This window comes from Filicampus tigris, chromosome 19 (genome assembly GCF_054856515.1).
Source record: "Filicampus tigris isolate MCC_2025a chromosome 19, RoL_Ftig_1.0, whole genome shotgun sequence".
In the NCBI taxonomy this organism is placed as follows: domain Eukaryota; kingdom Metazoa; phylum Chordata; class Actinopteri; order Syngnathiformes; family Syngnathidae; genus Filicampus; species Filicampus tigris.
Window position 1 is genome coordinate 12,690,207 of NC_141235.1, and position 19,612 is coordinate 12,709,818.

General features: G+C 41.3%; 1 protein-coding gene and 1 long non-coding RNA gene across 2 annotated transcripts in view; one reads left to right on the forward strand and one right to left on the reverse strand.

The window, feature by feature from the left end:
* Window positions 1–3,010, forward strand: LOC147129582 (uncharacterized). The gene is made up of 3 exons (XR_015082418.1): window positions 1–271; window positions 1,848–1,952; window positions 2,386–3,010. It is a non-coding gene; the product is annotated as an uncharacterized LOC147129582 (long non-coding RNA).
* fmn2b (formin 2b) overlaps window positions 1,336–19,612 on the reverse strand; it is a 27,131-nt gene continuing 8,854 nt past the window's right edge. The window contains exons 6-20 of the mRNA XM_086015992.1: window positions 19,457–19,515; window positions 18,205–19,226; window positions 17,419–17,563; window positions 14,502–14,589; window positions 14,362–14,423; window positions 13,477–13,568; window positions 13,275–13,404; window positions 10,986–11,132; window positions 10,422–10,481; window positions 8,817–8,937; window positions 8,644–8,736; window positions 8,143–8,194; window positions 6,950–7,099; window positions 6,733–6,814; window positions 1,336–1,993 (exon numbers count right to left, since the gene is read on the reverse strand). Coding sequence (XP_085872118.1) covers window positions 1,967–1,993; window positions 6,733–6,814; window positions 6,950–7,099; window positions 8,143–8,194; window positions 8,644–8,736; window positions 8,817–8,937; window positions 10,422–10,481; window positions 10,986–11,132; window positions 13,275–13,404; window positions 13,477–13,568; window positions 14,362–14,423; window positions 14,502–14,589; window positions 17,419–17,563; window positions 18,205–19,226; window positions 19,457–19,515 — 2,330 coding nt within the window. The 3' untranslated portion in view covers window positions 1,336–1,966. The remainder of the gene's footprint in view (window positions 1,994–6,732; window positions 6,815–6,949; window positions 7,100–8,142; window positions 8,195–8,643; window positions 8,737–8,816; window positions 8,938–10,421; window positions 10,482–10,985; window positions 11,133–13,274; window positions 13,405–13,476; window positions 13,569–14,361; window positions 14,424–14,501; window positions 14,590–17,418; window positions 17,564–18,204; window positions 19,227–19,456; window positions 19,516–19,612) is intronic.

Sequence of the window (19,612 nt, forward strand, 5' to 3'; positions counted from 1 at the left end):
TCCACTAACCATCCAGAACTCCATCCACTGAGACCAGGTGTGCCAGCGTACCAAGTCAGGTGCTTGAGTGGCCCTATCCAGTCTGTTTTACATGGTTCCCTAATCCAACACATCTGATTCAAATGATCAGCTCATCAGCAAGCTTTGCAGAAGCCTGATAATGATCATGACAGTGACAATATGCATGAACTTCCCCAAGTTCTCAACCACAAGATGGAGCACTCTGGTGTGGACACATCTCTTTGGACGGAATGGTGGGAAAGAACATTTGGTAAGTATCAGGACTTGGTTTCCTCTGTCCTGGTTTCTGTTGCTGTGTTTTCAGCTATCCTCACATTGTGTGGGTGTTGCTGCATCCCTTGTATTAGAGCACTGCTCAACCGGTTGATCACTACAGCTATTGCACCTACGACGTCCACATTGAATGATGTGTATCCATTATTGCTTTATCGTACAGTTGAGAGTAATGATGAGACTTGTTTTGATGCTCCTGTTGATGTTTCGTTTTCTCTTCCAGATCTCTTTCCCGGTCTTGGAGATCATGAGTAATTTACATTGACAACCTCGGGTGTAATTACATTTGTTTTCATAAGAGTGATTCAGTAGATTAAAGCCTTTGTGGAGGGTCTATTCAATGATATGAGGATTTGTGCAAATGTAAGGAAAACAGGGGGGAATGTAATAATAGTGATTCGGGTGGTTAGACTTGCTAGGTTTATTAGTATAGCTTTGTAGGTTTAGCTTTATATTATATAAAAACAGGGGGGAATGTATGAATGTTAATGTATATTATGATTCATGTGTTAGATTTTTCATAATTAGGCTCGTTAGCTTTATTAGCTTTGTAGGTTTAGCTTTATATTATATAAAAACAGGGGAGAATGTAAGAATAATAATGTATATTATTGTTCGTGTGTCAGATTTTTATTATTAGGCTTGTTAGCCTTATTAGCTTGTGCGTTTAGCTTTAGCTTTTTCCATATCCAGGCCCAACTTGCTTGATGTGCTTTGCTTCCACATATGTATGTTAATGCCCCCCCCCCCCCCCCCACACACACACACACATAGGCAAAAAAAGTTCAGAGTGTTCCAGCTGCTTTCGCTCCCCTTTCCCTTAGAGCTGGAACCCCTTTGTAATCAGGGACTCCTAAGAAAATAAAAAGAGAGGAGGTGCAGGAGCCGGGCAGAGGGTTTTAGGAACTGTAATCGTACACTTCCCTGCGCTCTCCTTGTAAGCAAAAAGACAATATTGTGTCGAGTGTCTTCTCTCCTCATTGTGTGCGTTGTTTACTAATGTCTCACTTGGTGTGAACCTGACAGAAACAAAAATTCAGATCATGTTTATTTCACTTTAATATAGCCTATGCATAATAATTTAGAACACAATGAAACTGTTGAAAAAAATGTTATTTACTGTAAATAGCAATGACTGTTTAAGAAAATGAACATACAATATGCCTTGTACAGACTGGCACGTAGTCAGGTGAGATAGGCCACAAAATAAAATTCAGTGAACAGAGCATATCCAATAAAATGTTGTGTTGCTTATCAAGCACTTTAATGTATTGTTTCAACACAAACATCTTTACCACTGACATTGAAATTTTTACTGCAATAGACAACATATTGTCACTTGAGCGGTTGTGATTCCCAGCAACACATGATCCCAGGGTTTGGGTTCGCTTCAGAAAGTCACCCTCTCTTTTCCTGTCTTTCAAAATTCCCGATTTCCCAGTTCGCACATGCCCTGATAATCTTGAAATGACATTGACTGGAGATTTTTCTATGTTATCCAGCACAGAAAAGCAGATCATTGTGTATGGTGTGATCCTTGTCTATCATTTCAGCAAATTCACCAGTGAAATTGGACTTCCTGGAAAAGGATCCCGGGAACAGACTGAGATCCACGACGTTGTCTTTCAAATCAGTCATCATTCATCGAAAACAAAAGAGTAAGTCCAGTGAGTCAAATCTTCATGCCAAGCTTGGCTTTCTGTGGAAGAAACATATTGAAGTACTATTTAGAGATACAGAGTTGGAGATGCAAGTCTTAAAATCAAGGCAAAACTACAGTATGTCGCAAATTATCTCTGAGTTCATGAAGGGTATGTTAAGGAAAATGTACTTTTTAAGAGCCTGGAGTGTCTGCCCACCCATCAAATGTGAAATTAAGAGGCATATTCTTCCATGTGCTTCAGTCAGAAAAGGCACGCTGTACACACACTCTTTTGGCTGCGTAGATTCTCCCATCGACTTAAGTGTGTCACTTAGGCATCTTCATACAACGCACACTCTAGGTGGAGCCACCCTGAAATAAGGGTGTTCCCTGTCAAAGAGTGTGCATTCTCCCAGAGACTCTAGCATCTTTTCTCTTCCGCTCTCCAGATGCTGTACTAAGGTCAGGTGCCTCTTAACGGTGAAACATCATTTCGCACGTTTTGAGTCATTTCACAGCTGCTGACGGCGGGTGATGAGTGTCACCAGCCGACTCATCTGATTTGCTGATGGGAGGGATGACGGACGAACCTGGCTCATATACGCTCACCGATTACGCAACAGATGTAGTACCTGTACAGTATATGTGTCCCTACTACTTTACAACAACAGCCGGACATCGATATTATATCATATTCATTCTTGAAAAAAAGGATCAGCACCAACTGACTGTAATTGGATTCAATTGCTTGTATTGAATTTAAGTGAATGCAAAAACACATGGTCCTTCAAAGTAGCCTGTAGATGAGCCTCTCACACGTCACTGGCGATGATCAGTATAACTTCTGGATCCGCTACCGAAGTTAACCCAGGCACAGGTGTCAAACTCAAGGCCCGGGGGCCAGATCTGGCCCGCGACATCTTTTTATGTGGCCCGCGAAGGCAAATCACGTGTATTGACTTGATGTGTTTCTTTGAAATTGTCTTCACTGTTGACACAACATATGAGATATTGCAAGCATTTGTTACAAATCCTCCTTTAAAATACATTAAAAAACAGTTTAACAAACTATTTACTGGCTTCTGATTTCAAAACTAGTTATCTATCAATTTGTTGTGTATATGTGGTAATATATGGCGATCATACATTTGTATGGGTTCACAGTCGTAACGGCCCTCCGAGGGACACCACAACTATGATGTGGCCCGCAACAATAATGAGTTTGACACCCCTGCATTAAGGCATAAAGCACCTGGCTCAACATCTCCCCAAAAACCTATGGGCGACCTCAACCTTTTAAACCTGAGGTTCTCCCAGAAATTCAGCACCTACAAAATAATTGATATCTCAGCCCCTGTAGCAGATAGAAACATAATTCCAAAAGAATTTGAGAGCTTAGTCATTATACATCATTATTATTTACTATTTCAATCGAAGATGTAAAAATATAGTGTGAGTGCAAGAGAAGCACTATTTTTTTAAAGAAAAATCAAGTGGTAATTGCCATCCTCTATTCTGTTACAAAGACGTCGATATCATCATTGTCGACAAACTTATATCTTAACCATACATAATGTTTGACTGCTTCCAATGGTTCCAAGACCACAGGCGCGTCGTCTGTATCACTGCCGTTACTTTTTTCAGAGATCCCGCGATTGTCTGCGAGTTCGCCATTATTTTCGAAAAATTCCACAACAATTTCCGAGGGGTCACGACACCGTTACGTGTATATTCTGATGCATTTAATTGGTTAAGAGACCGAGAATTGGATTAAAAAAAAGAAAATGACGTAAACGCTCTCCCGGCTTTAACCCTTTAATGGCCGGAGCAAGAAATTGTCATTGAAAACATTTTTCCTTACATTTCCTGGTCATTAGGGACTCAAATAACAAAAAAACATGTACATTTAAAAACAAAAAAACCTAAAATCGTAGTTTTTATCAACCTGTGCCAAACAGCATCGTGGGCCAAACTGTGACAAAATTAATTTTGGTTACAAAATATGCCGAACCATGTGAAATCTTGTTTTTCGATTATTTATTGTCTATTTCAAAAGAAATTTCACATCATGCTTGCTCAGTTGGCCACAAACAATAAATAAGCAAATAAATTTTCATAAAATAGCAATACTTTGAAAACTGCTTTGGGATTCAAGCAAAGGAAATCCCAAAGAAATCCCAATCAGTTGTCTTTCTTGTGGTATGCTGCAAAGCATGGATTGCTTGCCTTGAGACAGAGGAAGGATTTACGTGTAGGATGAAATCCCACTGCATTGCTAAGGAGGTTACAAACTTGTTGTCATTCTTCTTGACCTCAACAATCCCCTCTGAAGATCTGTAGTCAAATTCTCCTTGGCCTTTCTTGTTCAGCTCATTGTCCTTCATCAAGGGAGCTCCACCAGTGCAGTTTTCACGAGCTGTGCCGATGCATTTCACACAAAAACTTGATTCAAGATCCTTGAACAGGCTGTAACTCGTGAAGAAGTTGTCGCAAAAGACAACAGACAGTCTTGGCTCGGGGATGGTCTTGCAGAGGGTCCGCACCACTTTGGCTCCTAGCAGAAGCTTCTTTTCTTCCTCACTTAGTGTGACGTTGAAGAAGGTGAAGGCTCCTTGGTGGAGTAGCAGGTCATGGATGATTCCAGAAGTACTGGTCCGACTGTAGATGTTGAAGCCAAAATGATGAGGTTTGTTTCGGATGAACTGACGCAGATTTCCTGCTCTGGTGGCTTTGTAAGGAACCATGGCCTCATCCACTGACTGCTTGAAGGTAGATGGGATTTCGAGGCACTGCTTTCGCAACATGTCAAACAGTGAGTGGATCTTGTAGAAACGATCGGGGCTCTCTGCAACTTGCTGGTTAACATTGAAATGGATGAAACGACGTAGCATCTTGAAGCGGTTTCGTGGCATGATTTCTACAGTCACGGCTAAACGTGATTCCATGGCCCAGTAGTCTTCAATGGCAGGAAATTCCAAAACTCCCATAAATAGTAACATAGCCAGGAAGTGTTCCATCTCTGCAAATGCTTGTGTTGATTGGATTTCCCATTTGTTGAGCAGAATAGAGATTGGTGTGGTAGACAATGTGCCTGATCATCTCATTCATGAAAATCGTTTTGAAATTGGCGAAAGGTGTCTTCACTTCTTTAGGGAGGTCAAATGTTTTTTCTGGAACCAGGAACGACTCAACTAGATACTTGATCTACAGGCAAAAAGTGTTGTTGATATTCAACAAGGCCCATCAACTTCCCTTTGTCCACAGAAATCAGAAAGGTTCAGTGACTAATTTACACATGCCATGCTTTGGTTTAGACAAGACAATAATGCTCGCGACAAGACTTGCATTTGAATGGTTGACAGTCATGTAAACGACTGGATACTGCATCTAGATGCAAAGGAGTTGTTGATATTCAACAAGGTCCATCAACTTGTCTTTGTCAACAAAAATCAGAAAAGTTCAGTGACCAATTCACACATGCCATTCTTTGGTTCAGACAAGGCAATAAGGCTCGTTACAAGGCTTGTATTTGAATGGTGGGGCAATCATGAGTCTTTAGAGTCACTGAAACACAAGAAATTACTACTGAAGCTACTTTGTGTCTGCAAATTCACCTACTGACTGAGATAACCATGCACAGAATGTTTGCAGAGGCAGACAACGTGTATGTCCTGTTGCTACATTCTAATGCCTAATTCGTCCAGAGTATCCGTTTGGCACAGCTTGTTTTTGAAAAATTATTGCTTCCCTATTTTTTGTTTTTTTCTTCAATAAGTTACCTAATTATTTTCAGTAGTCATTTCTAAACCACAATAAGACAAAAAAAACATTCCAACCTTTGAAAAAACAACCAGAACCAGTTCAACAGCTGTAATCAAGTCAATACACGCCGTCCCACAGACCGCAATGATATTGTCCTACATTGTTTTGTATTTCACCACCCTGTATGTGTCTGTTTGTGTACATGCTGCTGCTGCATGTGACATGAGTACATCCTCGATGCCGATTGGCTGTCGGCAACGTGATGCCATGAGAAAATGGCCGAATAAACTAGATTTTCACTTTCAACACTTCATCTGCCTTCATCTGCGGTGCCGACTGTGCAAACTGCATTGACTACTGTACATGTGGAAACTACTGTACAAATCACACCTCTTTGGTGGTTGTGCATGAATTTCCAGCTTTCCACATATGGTAGTTGAGTCAGAAGACTGACCCAGATCCTAACCCTAACAAAAAACAAATATTGACAAGTACTTCCCTCAGTGAATTTGTAGTTATCTGCCAATTTCAGGAAATGCATCTCTCAGCAAACGCAGTTGATTTAATTTGGACGCGAAGGGTTGAACATTTCCAGCTCTTAATGGAGTCTCAGAGTCTCCAATAATATCAAAATTTGACTAAATTCATTTTTTTTTTGGTTCTCATGTTCTCGCAATAATGTCGAGGGTTGTTGCCATTTGTTTTGTTTGTTACTATGTTGGCAACACTGAGTTTCGCTCACTTTGACGCAGTACCCTAACCCCGCCATTGTCATCATGGTAACAAAATCTGTACCTTATATTTGAGACAGAAGTGCCCCAACAAAGCCAAGCAATTACAACCCAAGTGTGACAAGTGTATTTTAAGTGTGCAGTAATTCTTGATTCTTTATGTAAATGTCAGAGGACATACGGTATATTGAGACACTCTGCAACTGTTCTTCCATTGTAAAAAAATAAAAAATAAAAGAACACCTATTAGATAAACAGGTGTTTGAATAAATGAAATGTGGGTAAAAAAAAAGGTGAACTCACAATCCCTGTAGCATGTTTTGGTTTGACACTGTAGGAAGCCCGCTCTTTGGCTTGTCGGAAACATTCCTCTGCCACTTTTAACCTGGAAAATTTATATATATTGAATGATAAAAACATATCTCTAAACTGTAGAATATCAATGATATTTGTCTACTTTTACAACAATTTAGGGTTCTCAGGGATCTAAGTAGGTCAAGAGATTTTGCCAGATATTTACCTCTCCTTCAGAATCGATTTGTTTTCCTTCTTCCACAGGTCCTTAAAGTCAGAGGAAAACTCATACCAGATAGAGAAAATAGTGTTCGGTGAAACCTCCTTCTCCCCTCCCTTTGCCTTCACTGAGTAGAATACTGTGAGCTGTAGGAACCTATTGAAACAACATCACAATTACCGGTACAAGAAACTATATGCTTTTTAGCCTTGATTTAAGTTTACTTGTAAATGTTTATCTCGTTTTCCCAGGTTTGATAATCATTAACCTTCCCGTTATGGTGCGGGTCAAACTAAAAAAAAGAGAAAAGTAATTGCGATAGAACTTCTGTTGGCTTTTTTTGTTCATCTCTTCTTTTATTATGCAATTGTTTAGATTAAATATTAACTGAATACTGTTGTTATTTGATGTTTGGTGTACTATATTTCTTCATTCAGTCAGTCATTTTGATGATTAAACTCTACTGGAACTAATCCATCTGAAACTCTAAAAACAAAGCATTAAAAACAAAGTATTAAAAAAAAAGAGAAGAATTTGTATTTTGTTATTTTACTTTGACATTATTGGTAAGAAACAAACACAACCAAAGGCTTAAAGCGGAAGTCAACCCAAACATATTTTTTTCAAGAATATGTTCCCAGCAGGCCAACTAGTTGAAACACGGCATTCTGATTCATTTTGCGTTCGTGGAATATATGTAAAGAAGCAAAATGTACTCGTTTATAGCCATCTCTGGGGCGGCCATTTTGTCTTCTGTCGACTGAAAGAGACATCACAACTGCTCACAACGACCAATCACGGCTGACCTGTTTTCTGAATCTGAGCCGTGATTGGTCGTTGTGAGCAGTTGTGATGTCATTTTCAGTTGACAGAAGACAAAATGGCCGCCCCCAGAGATGGCTAAAAACAAGTGGATTAACACTTATTCCACAAACGCAATATTTATCAGAATTCTCTGTTTCAACTAGTGGGCTTGCATAGAACATATTCTTAAAACAAATATGTTTGGGTTGACTTCCGCTTTAAATATACAGTGCACTCTCAGGATTGAAAGCATCCGTGTGTGAGAAACTGTCATTATGATTTAATTTACAGCAATACTGAACATGCACTCCATGATAGATACAAATTCTAACGTTACGAGTTCAACGCTATTACAAATGCCAAACATATATAGGCATATCAATACTTATACTTACAGTTTGTGTGTGCTGCTGAGATGAGTTTCCAATGCTTCAAGCTCACGTTTAGCTATGGAAGAAAAATGCATAAGACTACTGTGACTCCTGAAAATATACATTAACACATTATTCAATACATTCTCTTTTCATGTAGCTTCATGGGTCATCATACCTTGTGGGGCCATGCATTGTTAAGTGTGGTTATTCATGTGTGGTCAATATCATTGCATTATTATTGACTTTTTCACTATATATTATGATGGTTATTGTTATTATCCATTCATCCTTTTTCTATGCTATTTTTCCTCACAAGGTCACGGGTGAACAAGAACTCAGTTGATTAAGTATGAGAGGAAGAACCTGAACTGGCAGCTGAATGCAGGCAGGGTACACATAGACAAACAAAGCTCACTTAACTTCACTTAAAAAAAACATGCTCAATGGAAGGGGAGGAAGCTGGGGTACTCAACGAATACTCACGCCAACACATGGTAAAAACTCAAAGTCTGTTCTAAATACCTTCTAAAATAAAATCACCCATCTTGTCCTTGAAAGGTTGTAGGTTATCTTCAACCGAAGCTTTGCACACTCGTTCCACCTCTGAGGTACATGCTGAAAAAAAGAACAGATATTTGCATTATAAAGTTGGAAGACCACTATAGAGTACCCCGCATGTTGTAAATAGAAGTTACATCTAAGGTCTTTTCTGAGTCGAGTCAGGTCTTTCTGAAAGTCTTCAAATTTCATCTGTGAAGTCTGGAACAATTCATGAGGCTCAGGGAGAGGATAAACACACGTGTCTTTTCCAGCATCCTGCAGAGACACATGGAAATGAAGATATGTGCACACAAAGGACATAAACACTATAAAATAATATCATATCAAAATAAAAAAACAGTCAGGTGAAAAGCTCAATTCGCATGCACCTGTCGTTTCAGTATGCTACAGACAGTTTGTAGGGTATGAGCATTGCTTTTATATACAATAAATACACATCTTAAAGCAGAAGTCAACCCAAAGATATTTTTTTCAAGAATATGTTCCCAGCAGGCCCACTAGTTGAAACATGGCATTCGGATTAATTTTGCGTTTGTGGAATATAAATTAAGCAGCCAAATGCACTAGTTTTAGCCATCTCTTGGGGCGGCCATTTTGTCCTCTGTAGACTGAAAATGACATCACAACTGCTCACAACGACCAATCACGGCTGACCTGTTTTCTGAATCTGAGCCGTGATTGGTCGTTGTGAGCAGTTGTGATGTCTTTTTCAGTCGACAGAAGTGACAAAATGGTCGTACCCAGAGATGGCTAAAAACGAGTGGATTAACACTTATTGCACAAACGCAATATTTACCAGAATGCCCTGTTTCAACTAGTGGGCTTGCATTGAACATACCGGTATTCTTGAAAAAAAAAATGTTTGTGTTGACTTCCCCTCTAAGTGTAACAATTTATATGAGTATATGCTTCAGGCAATGTAAAAAGGCAGGGGAAGTATGGAATTGGATATCCTCAGTTTGGAATAAAGGCTTTTACAAACTTGGATAAAACTCAGATATGTATTAGATATCTAATAGTTTTCAAACATGTGATCTGTATTTATTTTGGAGGTCGAGATCTGGTAGTTAGTGATACTTCAAACTGGGATTTCGAAGTGAGATTTATGCTGGGTTTACAAAAAAAACTAAAAACTGAACGACTTAAGGAAGTTTGAGAGTTTTACTGGAATCTCAGCGCACTCCCATCATCTTGATCGTTTAGTATAAGGTGGTAATGTTTCGACATTTTCAGTCAGGCTTTTCCTACTCTTGACTATATGACCAGCTCGGAGCAGATCTAAGTTGTGGCGCAGGTGGTGTAATGCGATTTTGGCAGGTTTAATTGAGGTGCAGGCAGACGGATCCTGAGCTTCGCAGACATGTGATGGAATTCATTGTATTTCATTCATAGAAAAAATGACAACAGAACAATTGGGGAGGAAGGCGGTCTTCAGGTGGCCACTTCACAGCAGTGATTTGTGATTGGCCTGGCCAACTTTGGAGGCCTGCTTGCAGTTCCTAAACGTACTATGCACGCTTCAATCTTCTGCATGAACTCCAGTGAGTCTATTTCTGCTTCCGCAATGTGAAAGACGGTGTGCGCTTCTCATGCGCTGAATTTAAAGGGGATGAGGGGAGCCACTTCCTTTGGCTGGGAGACTGGTCTGTAGGGGAGGCCGAAGACAATATAATAGTGGCAACAATTTGGAAAACCCACCAATCTGTAAATAAAATGTTATTAGCGGTGTGAAATCTTACCTCATCAAAATTCCTTAGGTAGTACGCAACTATGTAACACAGAAGACTTTTCATGCTGTCCTGTATATGGAGAGGAAAAACAAAACAGACAGTTAGAGGTACTCTGTGATTTCTGATGTCTGTAGCTTTCCGTTAAATTACGTTATTATGCATTTAAAATGGTCTGATTTTAATTTTGTATAGTTGAACAGATATTTCAGGAATCTCACTCCACTTCATGGCTATGATCATTTTGGATTGACCATTGATATATCTTCTTTGCATTACATTAATAGCAGAATTTTGGTACATCAAAGCAATATTCCATGGAAGTGTTTCGACAAAGAGGTTATGCCATAGGCTTGATTTGTTTCATTAAATTGTCATGATTAAACCTTGTGTTATGGAGAACAATTACGTCCTGTCATTTTGACAGGCATGTTTAATTATCCAAAAGTGCATATGTGGGGGAAACACTAAACATTGTTTGAATAGATTTTTTTTTTTATAATTGCCTCTATCAGATCTTAGTTCAGATTACTCACAATACTATCATTCTTTGATTGTGTATTTCTGTTTACTCACACTGCTCTTGACATCTTTGAGTTTGGGAAGGATGTCAAGACTGAAGCCATCAGCTTGGCCTCTTGTGCGATTTCCTCCATTCATAAAGTTGCCAAACGCCAGCACCAGACCGAGAACTTGCTTCACCTTTTCACTGTCCTGTAATACCTATGTAAGAAATTATACTTTCAGTTAGGGAGAGGCGGCATTCTTGAAATTCATATTTGATTCAATGGTGGTTATGATTTGGAACGATGGTTTGGATTAACCGTAGTCTTAGTTATCTTATCTCAGATACAGTATGTATCATTTTCTACATTTAAAAAAAGAATATATATTGTTTTGTTTATTTTGTAATTATTATTGATCAAAAGGTCAATTTGAAAACTACCCTGTCAACTTTTAAGGCTAAAATTACTACTACCTCCAGGAGCCATGAATACGTTTAAAGGTGATAAATTCTTGCGGGGGGGAATTACAATTATGCAGCAAAATCAGCATACACAGTGGTTGTTTAAAAAAACCAAGTCTTTTCTGAGCTTCTCTTTTGTACCTACAGTATATCACAGCCTACTATTGCTTTTCTCTAAACACGAACAGTGCTCTATTTGACTATTATTGAGTCACCCCAGGAAGATGGCCTTGTCTGACTTAAAACAGAAATTATTACCCCATCCATAAACATAGAGTTCTGGAGGGGCTGCTTCGGGAGTATAGTGTACCGAACTTCCTGATTATATTGTTTGCTCCCTGTACAACATTTGCCGCATTGCCGGCAGTAAGTTGGATTCATTTCCAGTGAGGGTTGGACTCTGCTAAGGCTGCCCCTTTTTCACCGATTCTGTTCACAACCTTTATGGACAGAATTTCTAGGTGGAGCTGAGGCGTTGAGGAGATCCGGTTTGGTGGCCTCGGTATTGCATCTCTGCTTTTTTCAGTTCACTATTGGGGTTCTTCAGGCCGCGATCTCCAACTCTAATAGGAGCGGATCGCCGCGAGTGTGAAGTGGCTAGGATGAAAATCATCACCTCTAAATATGAGTCCATGGTCCTCAGTCGGAAAAGGGTGGAATAGGGATGAGATGGTGGAGGATTTCAAGTATCTTGTTCATGACTGGGAGATTGGTGCAGCATTTCCAGTTATGTGGACTTTGTATAAGGCGAAGTTCAGAATTTACCGGTTGATCTATGTTCCTGCTCTCACCTATGGTCACGAGCGGTGGATCATTGACGAATTAATTTTGAAGGCTTCATTGACTCATTGGAGAGGCGCTCGCCGCATATTGTGCAGAGCGGGCTTCGTTCGTGCGAGGTACTCACTTGTCACCATAAATCCATAATTCAAGTAGGTCTTTTGGCATTGTCTGTGAAATCCACCTTTATTTTTCTTCTTGGGCATAGGCTCTTGTCGGGAATCCTCACTGGGCTTTTTCCCATTGCAAAGAAACTTTCCAAATACGTCTGTTTATTTTACTAATTTTGCTAGCTTGTGAATTTAATATTAGCGTTGTGTGACCGAGACAACTTGACATGCGTCAAGTTGTCAAGTCGTAAACGTATGTAAAGATGAAAATCTGATCTCTTTTCAAAATAAAATATTTTTCAGCCTCAGTAAATAAACCAAAAATACTGTAGTTTTCTTTCTTTCATCTGTGCGCCCCGCCTCGGCCCGGTCCAAAGTGGCCCGCGGCCAGGTTATTGGGGACCACTTCTCTAAAGCGACTATCAAAGTGACTAGCTACAAATCTAGTAACCTTTTCTGGTGTTATTGGCACTTACAGAAACTCTGAGACACCCTGCTAGCTGCAATCAGAGCAGATGTTCACCTGTCTGCCTCCAGAGTGCAAGTGAATCATGTTTACATGAATACGCCACTGTGAGAAGAGAGTGTGACATAATCAATGTCAATGATGATTGATTATCATAGACATTGCATATGATTTAATTAAATTGATTGCATTCATTGTATTTTCACTTGTTGGGGCAGCATTTGATCACTATTCCACTTGTCAATTTGTGTGATCATGTTCTGCATATCAGACACTAATACCGACTAATACTAGCTGTCAAGTCATGGGCGGGGACGGAACTGTGTGCGGGCGATATTAAGTAAAAAAATAAACAAAAAACAAAAATTAAATATTTACACCACAATTTGGTAAAATTCTGCACGGCTTGCTGAACGACACATTTTCAGGAAAAATACATTTACTTGTGTGGGCGGCACAATTTTCCACATGTCCCATTTTTTTATAACACTTAGTGACGCTATTATTCAACTGTATTGTTGGAGAGCGGCAGATTAATTCACCTTGCATACACTTAGCAGTGTATCCAGTTTCCTCATTAAGGATGACATGCACTCAGAAAAGCTAGACTGGAAGAGGATACAAAAGACTCGACCAGAAAAGCTGGGGATCTGGGAGAGCTGGTAGAGAAACCTGGAACAAAGAATAACCCAGGGTAAAGTTAGATTTTAGTCCTGAAATGTCACTACCATGGCATCGACTCACTGTTCAGGTTTGTCCAGAGGTTTAGCATTCTCCTTGTCTTTGGTGGATTTAATGTGTTTTTCAATCTTCTCCAGTTCCTCTGGCAGCGCCCTCTGGGGAATATACATACAGGTATCTGAGTGACTCTTTGGCCCCGCTGCCATAGTTCATAAGCACATGCACATTTTATCCACAAATCCACCCATTTGTGTCCTTATAAAAGCAATTTCACACTGCACTTAGCAACGTGTGGCGCGCCGTCGACAAACCCATTCATTGCGTATGTGCTGCAAAGGCGCACGGCGAGAATGCCGTTTCATGGCACATTACCATGCATGGGCAAGGTGGCCGTTGAGGCACCCTTGAGTTGAAAACTGTTCAACTCATGGACGGCAGCGCAATGACGTCAGGAGGCGCATCCAATAGGAGAGCAGCTGATGGAATGATTTCACAGTGCGAACAACAAATAGACCAACCAGCAGGAAAAGCCTCCCTGTTTCTGGTAGGCCGCTCTGCACGCGCTTCAAAATTTGGGCAAGCTTGCACTGGGGCACTGTCGTATTTGTGAGCTGCCCCAAAGTAAACATCAGGAAAACCAATTGCAGTGCAAAAAGGTCTTCAGAGCGTCACAGGAACCTATCCCAACTCACTTTGGGTGAAAGGCGGGGCTGCACCCTTGACTCTCTGGCATTGGTATAACATGCATGAAATGTGGGAGGAAGTTGAAATACCAGAGTAGAATACCCAGCAAGAGATAGATAGATAGATAGATAGATAGATAGATAGATAGATAGATAGATAGATAGATAGATAGATAGATAGATAGATAGATAGATAGATAGATAGATAGATAGATAGATAGATAGATAGATAGAAAATGGGGTTTATGTACTGTATGTAACCTACATTTTCATAAAGGGCCTGAAGGGTCTCCAGGTCAACTATTGTGTTGTCCAAGTTCAAGATGGCTGCAGAAAATATAAGAAAATATCGTTGAATGAATGAGTGGAAGTCAACCCTAAATCCAAACAAACAAACAAACTCACCATGCTGGATGTCTTTCATATCAAGGTGAAGCGAGGACATAAGGATTCCTACAGCCTGAGATCGTTTGTTGCTTAGGAGCTTGACAACCTAAGAGAAGCAGAAGATATGAGGTATGTTGTATTACATAAGATGATATTTCAGAATTGAAATACAACTGGCTTCGATGAATTGACATTGCATTTTGTGGTGTATTTATTTGGGGCATTCCTAAACTCAAAATATACTACATAATGTTAAAGGAGATATGATGCTATTTTTGAGTGACAATTTAAAACAACACATCATAATTACATGTCTGCCCAATGGTTTTGTTCAAATACCCCAAGGACCAAAAATTACAGTGTGGAGATATTGTGATTGATAAGGCAGAACTCAAAGATGCCTTGAGTCAACAGTTTACTCTCCGTTTCAGGTAAATAACAAGAACTATTAACAGCTATATTCGTTTAAATTTTTGATACATAACCAACCAACAAGAGTAACTCCTCCGAGCCTGGAACCCAAAGTCTCAACTCTCAACCTGCAGCCTAGATGCTTCTGGCCACCTGGTGGTCCTGTCCACCACTGTGGAGGTTGGTAAAATCAGCAGGGGAAAAGGGGGCAGACTAGAATCACATTCACAAGGTCAAAAATGCCTTTCTGTGACCACAAATGGCGCCAAGTGAGCTTTAGTGTGAAGTGTTAATTTGACACGCTGGCACACCATGCAGGAGCCCGATCCGGTCCTGACATCACTTTGTACTTGGCCTCCATGAGCCTAGTAGAGGCTTTAACACTTGGGTGAGAGAAGCCACAGAGGATGCCAAAAACATGCCGCCTTCAGCCACAGGCAACATGGGGCATGGTTGACCTTTGGAGACGTCACACAATAATGCAGCATCGGCAGTGTCAAACACCACGTCTTCTAACTGCAGTGCAATGTTGGCTGTCCGATAGACCTGAATATGTGAAGTGAACAGATCCATCCACCACCTTGACAAGCGACAGTCAGTCACAAAGTTGTCCTTACTAGCTACGCATTGGATGTCAGTTGGATATTCCCATATGTCAGAAAGCTGACATTGTTTTTGAGCAGACCATGGCTCAGAGGTGTTGGCAATAGAAAATTCAGTGGATTATGTGAATTGGAAGTGTCGCCTGACAATGAAAAGAACAAAAACTTCCTGTCAAAGGTACTGTGCTTTCTTTTTTAGTCTTACGGTTACTTGCTGAAAATGGACAGTGGCTGCCAGGCACACGGTCGTCGGAGCCGTCTGCTGTTAGGGCAGCTGGTGTGGTTTGTAATGGCTTTGCCAGTTGAGCAGTTACCCAAAGAGGTTTTAGCAGCATCAAAAGCCTGTGTCTCCTTTGCAGATTTCTTGCCACGTAAGGCGTTGCACAAGGGGTGGAGTGCATGGGGCAGGAAGTTCACCATGCACAGGAAGTCCTGCAAGGACTTCACGGTACGCTGACAAGGGAAACTGGTGACTGCCTCCACTTTGGATGTGACAGGTACAGCCCCTTGGCACTATCATGGCACTATCCCATATGAAAACCAGAACACAGTTCCACATACCTAGTACCGCAGGTACGCATGGGCATGCTATGAGTGTTGTCCACCGTGGGTCCATGTGTGTCAGCCATGGTGTATACAGTCTGTCCTAGCAGAATGTTACGCCGTATGCCATCGTTTCGACAAACAACAGCTTGCAGCCTCTCCGGCGCTTATAGCCGCTAATGAGCGCTAGCCCTGGTGTTCCTGCGGAGTTCATGGCTTAAGCCATCACTTGGCCTTGCTCCATTTTTGGTGCCATAGTTGCATAACCCATCGTCACGTTGGCTGCGAGAGACAGCTGCAGCTGTGGTGACATTAGCGACCTCTGGGGTTGGGGCTGAGGTGGCCTGGTGGGGAGACAGTGTATGGGCAAACTGCTGTCGGTTAGCAAGGAAAATCCTGTCTGCCTCTATAGCCAGAGCATTCTTTGGTTGAAAAGAGAGGGAAACAAACTCGCGCGGTGCATACCGGTACTGGAAGGTGACGCAGTAAGATGAGCTGAAAAAGGAATAAGGAATCAGCACAGTCCAGCACAGCCAGCATTCTTTCCACTCAGAAAGATTGCTGTCGCTGAGGCCGTTTGGGGACATAAGCCTACCTTCTCTATTTCTGACAATTCAAACAAGATTAAAAAAAGGATCATCTTGAGTGTGTTGTATCCAGAGTAGTATCCAGGAACACTGTTGCATTGGCCGTCGTTGAATCGTCTAGCGCAAACACTTCGAAATACATCCTCTCAGTTGTACGTAAATTACCTTATGTGTGCTGAAACCATCAGCACTGGTTGTGTTGCCAACAGTAGGTCAAGTGGACGGTCATGCATGCATCGTACTGACGTAAACCATTTAATTATCTAGGCTCTTTGAAGAATGTCACTAACTATTGTGGTCGCTAATGCATTTTACACACTTTATGTCTTATCTTTATATGGGTTATGCTCAGGTATATGTGTGTATGTATTTATGAATAACCCACCTTAGTATTAATAGAACATGATTTCCAATATTTTATAGTGAACAAGGGGTAGGACTCGACAAGTTTTTTACTTCTTCCTACTCCCCTTGAACATATAAACTTTACTGAATTAAGATAAGTAATGACCCTTTATTTGGATTTTTTGTTTTGTTTTTTTGTTTCTTTTGTGTTTTTCATGTTGTTTATATGTTCAATAAAATCAATCAATCTATCAATCAATCAATCAATCAAATCACAATTAAAAAGTGACACTCTACCCTGGTGTTAGTAAATAAATGGGATGTCTTTAATCTGTTGTAGGAGCTAGGTGGCCAATTTTCAGAAGCTACTCCTCAGTGGTTCACTTTGCAATTGTTGTAGTCAAACTACTCAATGAAGGCCTTTGTGGAGGAAACTTAAATGTATACCTGTTTGGCCTTGGACTTGGTGATTGTGTCCGAGAGCGGCTGCTTTTTCTCCTTGACGGCTGTTTTGGAAAACAACTCTACAAACTCCTCAAAGTCCACATCAGGCTCCTCTATCGTCTCCCACACGGATGCTGACGATATTTCCCTAATAAGAAAAAGAGTCTGTTTTAAAGCCCATCCTATAATGCTCATCACACCGATGTCATTACAGTGGAACCTCCAAAGTCCAATGTCTGAAAGGAGTAAAAATTTCAACACTGATTTTTAGGGGTAAAACTATGCTCAAAAATATATATTTTTTTAGACTTTATTACGCGTGAGTTTACTTGTGTTTTTATGTGATGCCACCACACTAGGGTAAATGAAGAAAAGGACAACATGGTCATCATAACTTCGGTACACCATGAGCAATATACTAATTTCTTGTGGCTAGTTTTACTTTGTTAGTTTTTTGGTGGTTTGATTACATAGCATAATAGTTAAGTTTGCTGACTTGAGAGAAATGTTAACTATCCTGCAACGTTTGTTTCGTTGGTACACTAAAGATATTCAAGGGTGACCTGTTGCAGGACAGGAAGGTTAAAATGTTACTGTTGTTTCGTTAGTAAAGTGTGATGATTGCTTGAGCCTGGAAAGAATTGATTCGTTTGAATTGTTTTGATTAAATTATTTTACAAGAGAACAATGGGAAATTAATCAGCATTACTGAATAGACCATGTGAGGTACCACTGTATTTGTTATTTTCAGCCATTTGCACATTCATTACAGTGACAATACCCATTTACTTTTTAGTGTGCAACTGGATTCTGGTCCAATACAGTGGCTTCATGGGTCTGGGAGGCTCCACCACAGCTTTCCTGGGTGGCTTCTCCTGGGTGAGGCCCAGCGAGTATAGCCCCAAAGGCAGAGGAGGAGGCAAGGAGCCCAGAGATCCTGGGGGAGCTGGAGGAATGCAGATCGTACCTGGTGGAGGAGGGGCTCGGGGAGGCCCACAACAATGGGGCGGAGGTGCACTGGTCCCACCAGGGAGAGGAGGAGGTGGGGGTGGAGCTGGTCCACCAGGGAGAGGAGGAGGTGGGGGTGGAGCTGGTCCACCAGGAAGAGGAGGAGGCGGGGGTGGAGCTGGTCCACCAGGGAGAGGAGGAGGAGGAGGGGGTGGAGCTAGTCCACCTGGGAGAGGAGGTGGTGGGGGTGGAGCTGGTCCACCAGGGAGAGGAGGAGGTGGGGGTGGAGCTGGTCTACCAGGGAGAGGAGGAGGGGGTGGTGGTGGTGGTAGAGCTGGTCCTCCAGGGAGAGGAGGAGGGGGTGGGGGTGGAGGAAGTCCATCAGGGAGAGGAGGAGGAGGAGGTGGTGGTGGTATTGAACCTACTGGTAAGGGTGGAACAGGTTGCACCATAGGTACTGCTATCTGTCCAGGCAAAGGAAGAGACGGCCCACCTGGCAGTGGTTGCTGCTGACATGAACACTGGCTAAATGGGAGTTGCAGGAAATTATTGACTCCACTTAGCTCACTGTAAGGCACTTTAAACTTAAAGCTGTCATCCATCGGTGATGTTTGCACAGATTTGGCCTCCAAGGAGCACAGAAAGTGATCTGCTTCAGTCTGAAAGTGAGCATCAGACACTTCCCTCAAAAGACCTTCCCCTCCTACATAGTCCTTGTCTGTTTTTATGTCTCTGTCCAGCAGAGGGGGCTGCCGCTCCAGCTCAGCAATCTTAGTCCTGAGATCTTCAATGGTTTGCTCCAGTTGTTGGATAACATTGACATGCTTTTCCTTCAGTTTAACTGTTTTCAGCAAAACCTCCTCCTGAAAATAGAGAGGGGGGGGGGTGAACTTATAAACATAAATCAAATTAGTCATTGATGGTCTGCCTTACAAATGAGGAGCTCTTCTGTGACGAGTTGCATGTTCTATCTGCAGTTGTGTAAGGCAAACACCCTGGACTGGTTGCCAGTTATTACATTGAAATTATGAACAAGACATTGAGTGGGAACTGAACTGAAGTCTTCGCAACCAGTAGCCTCTGTGTGACTTACCTGACAATTTTGGCTTTCATTTGGTTGCTGCCGTAAACCCAAGATGCCTGTACGATATTCTGAAGAGATGGAGAAACAATCGATTCAGACTGTCAAATTCAGTACATGCAACAATTACATGACACCTATGTCTCTAAATCTTTAGTGAGCATGGGA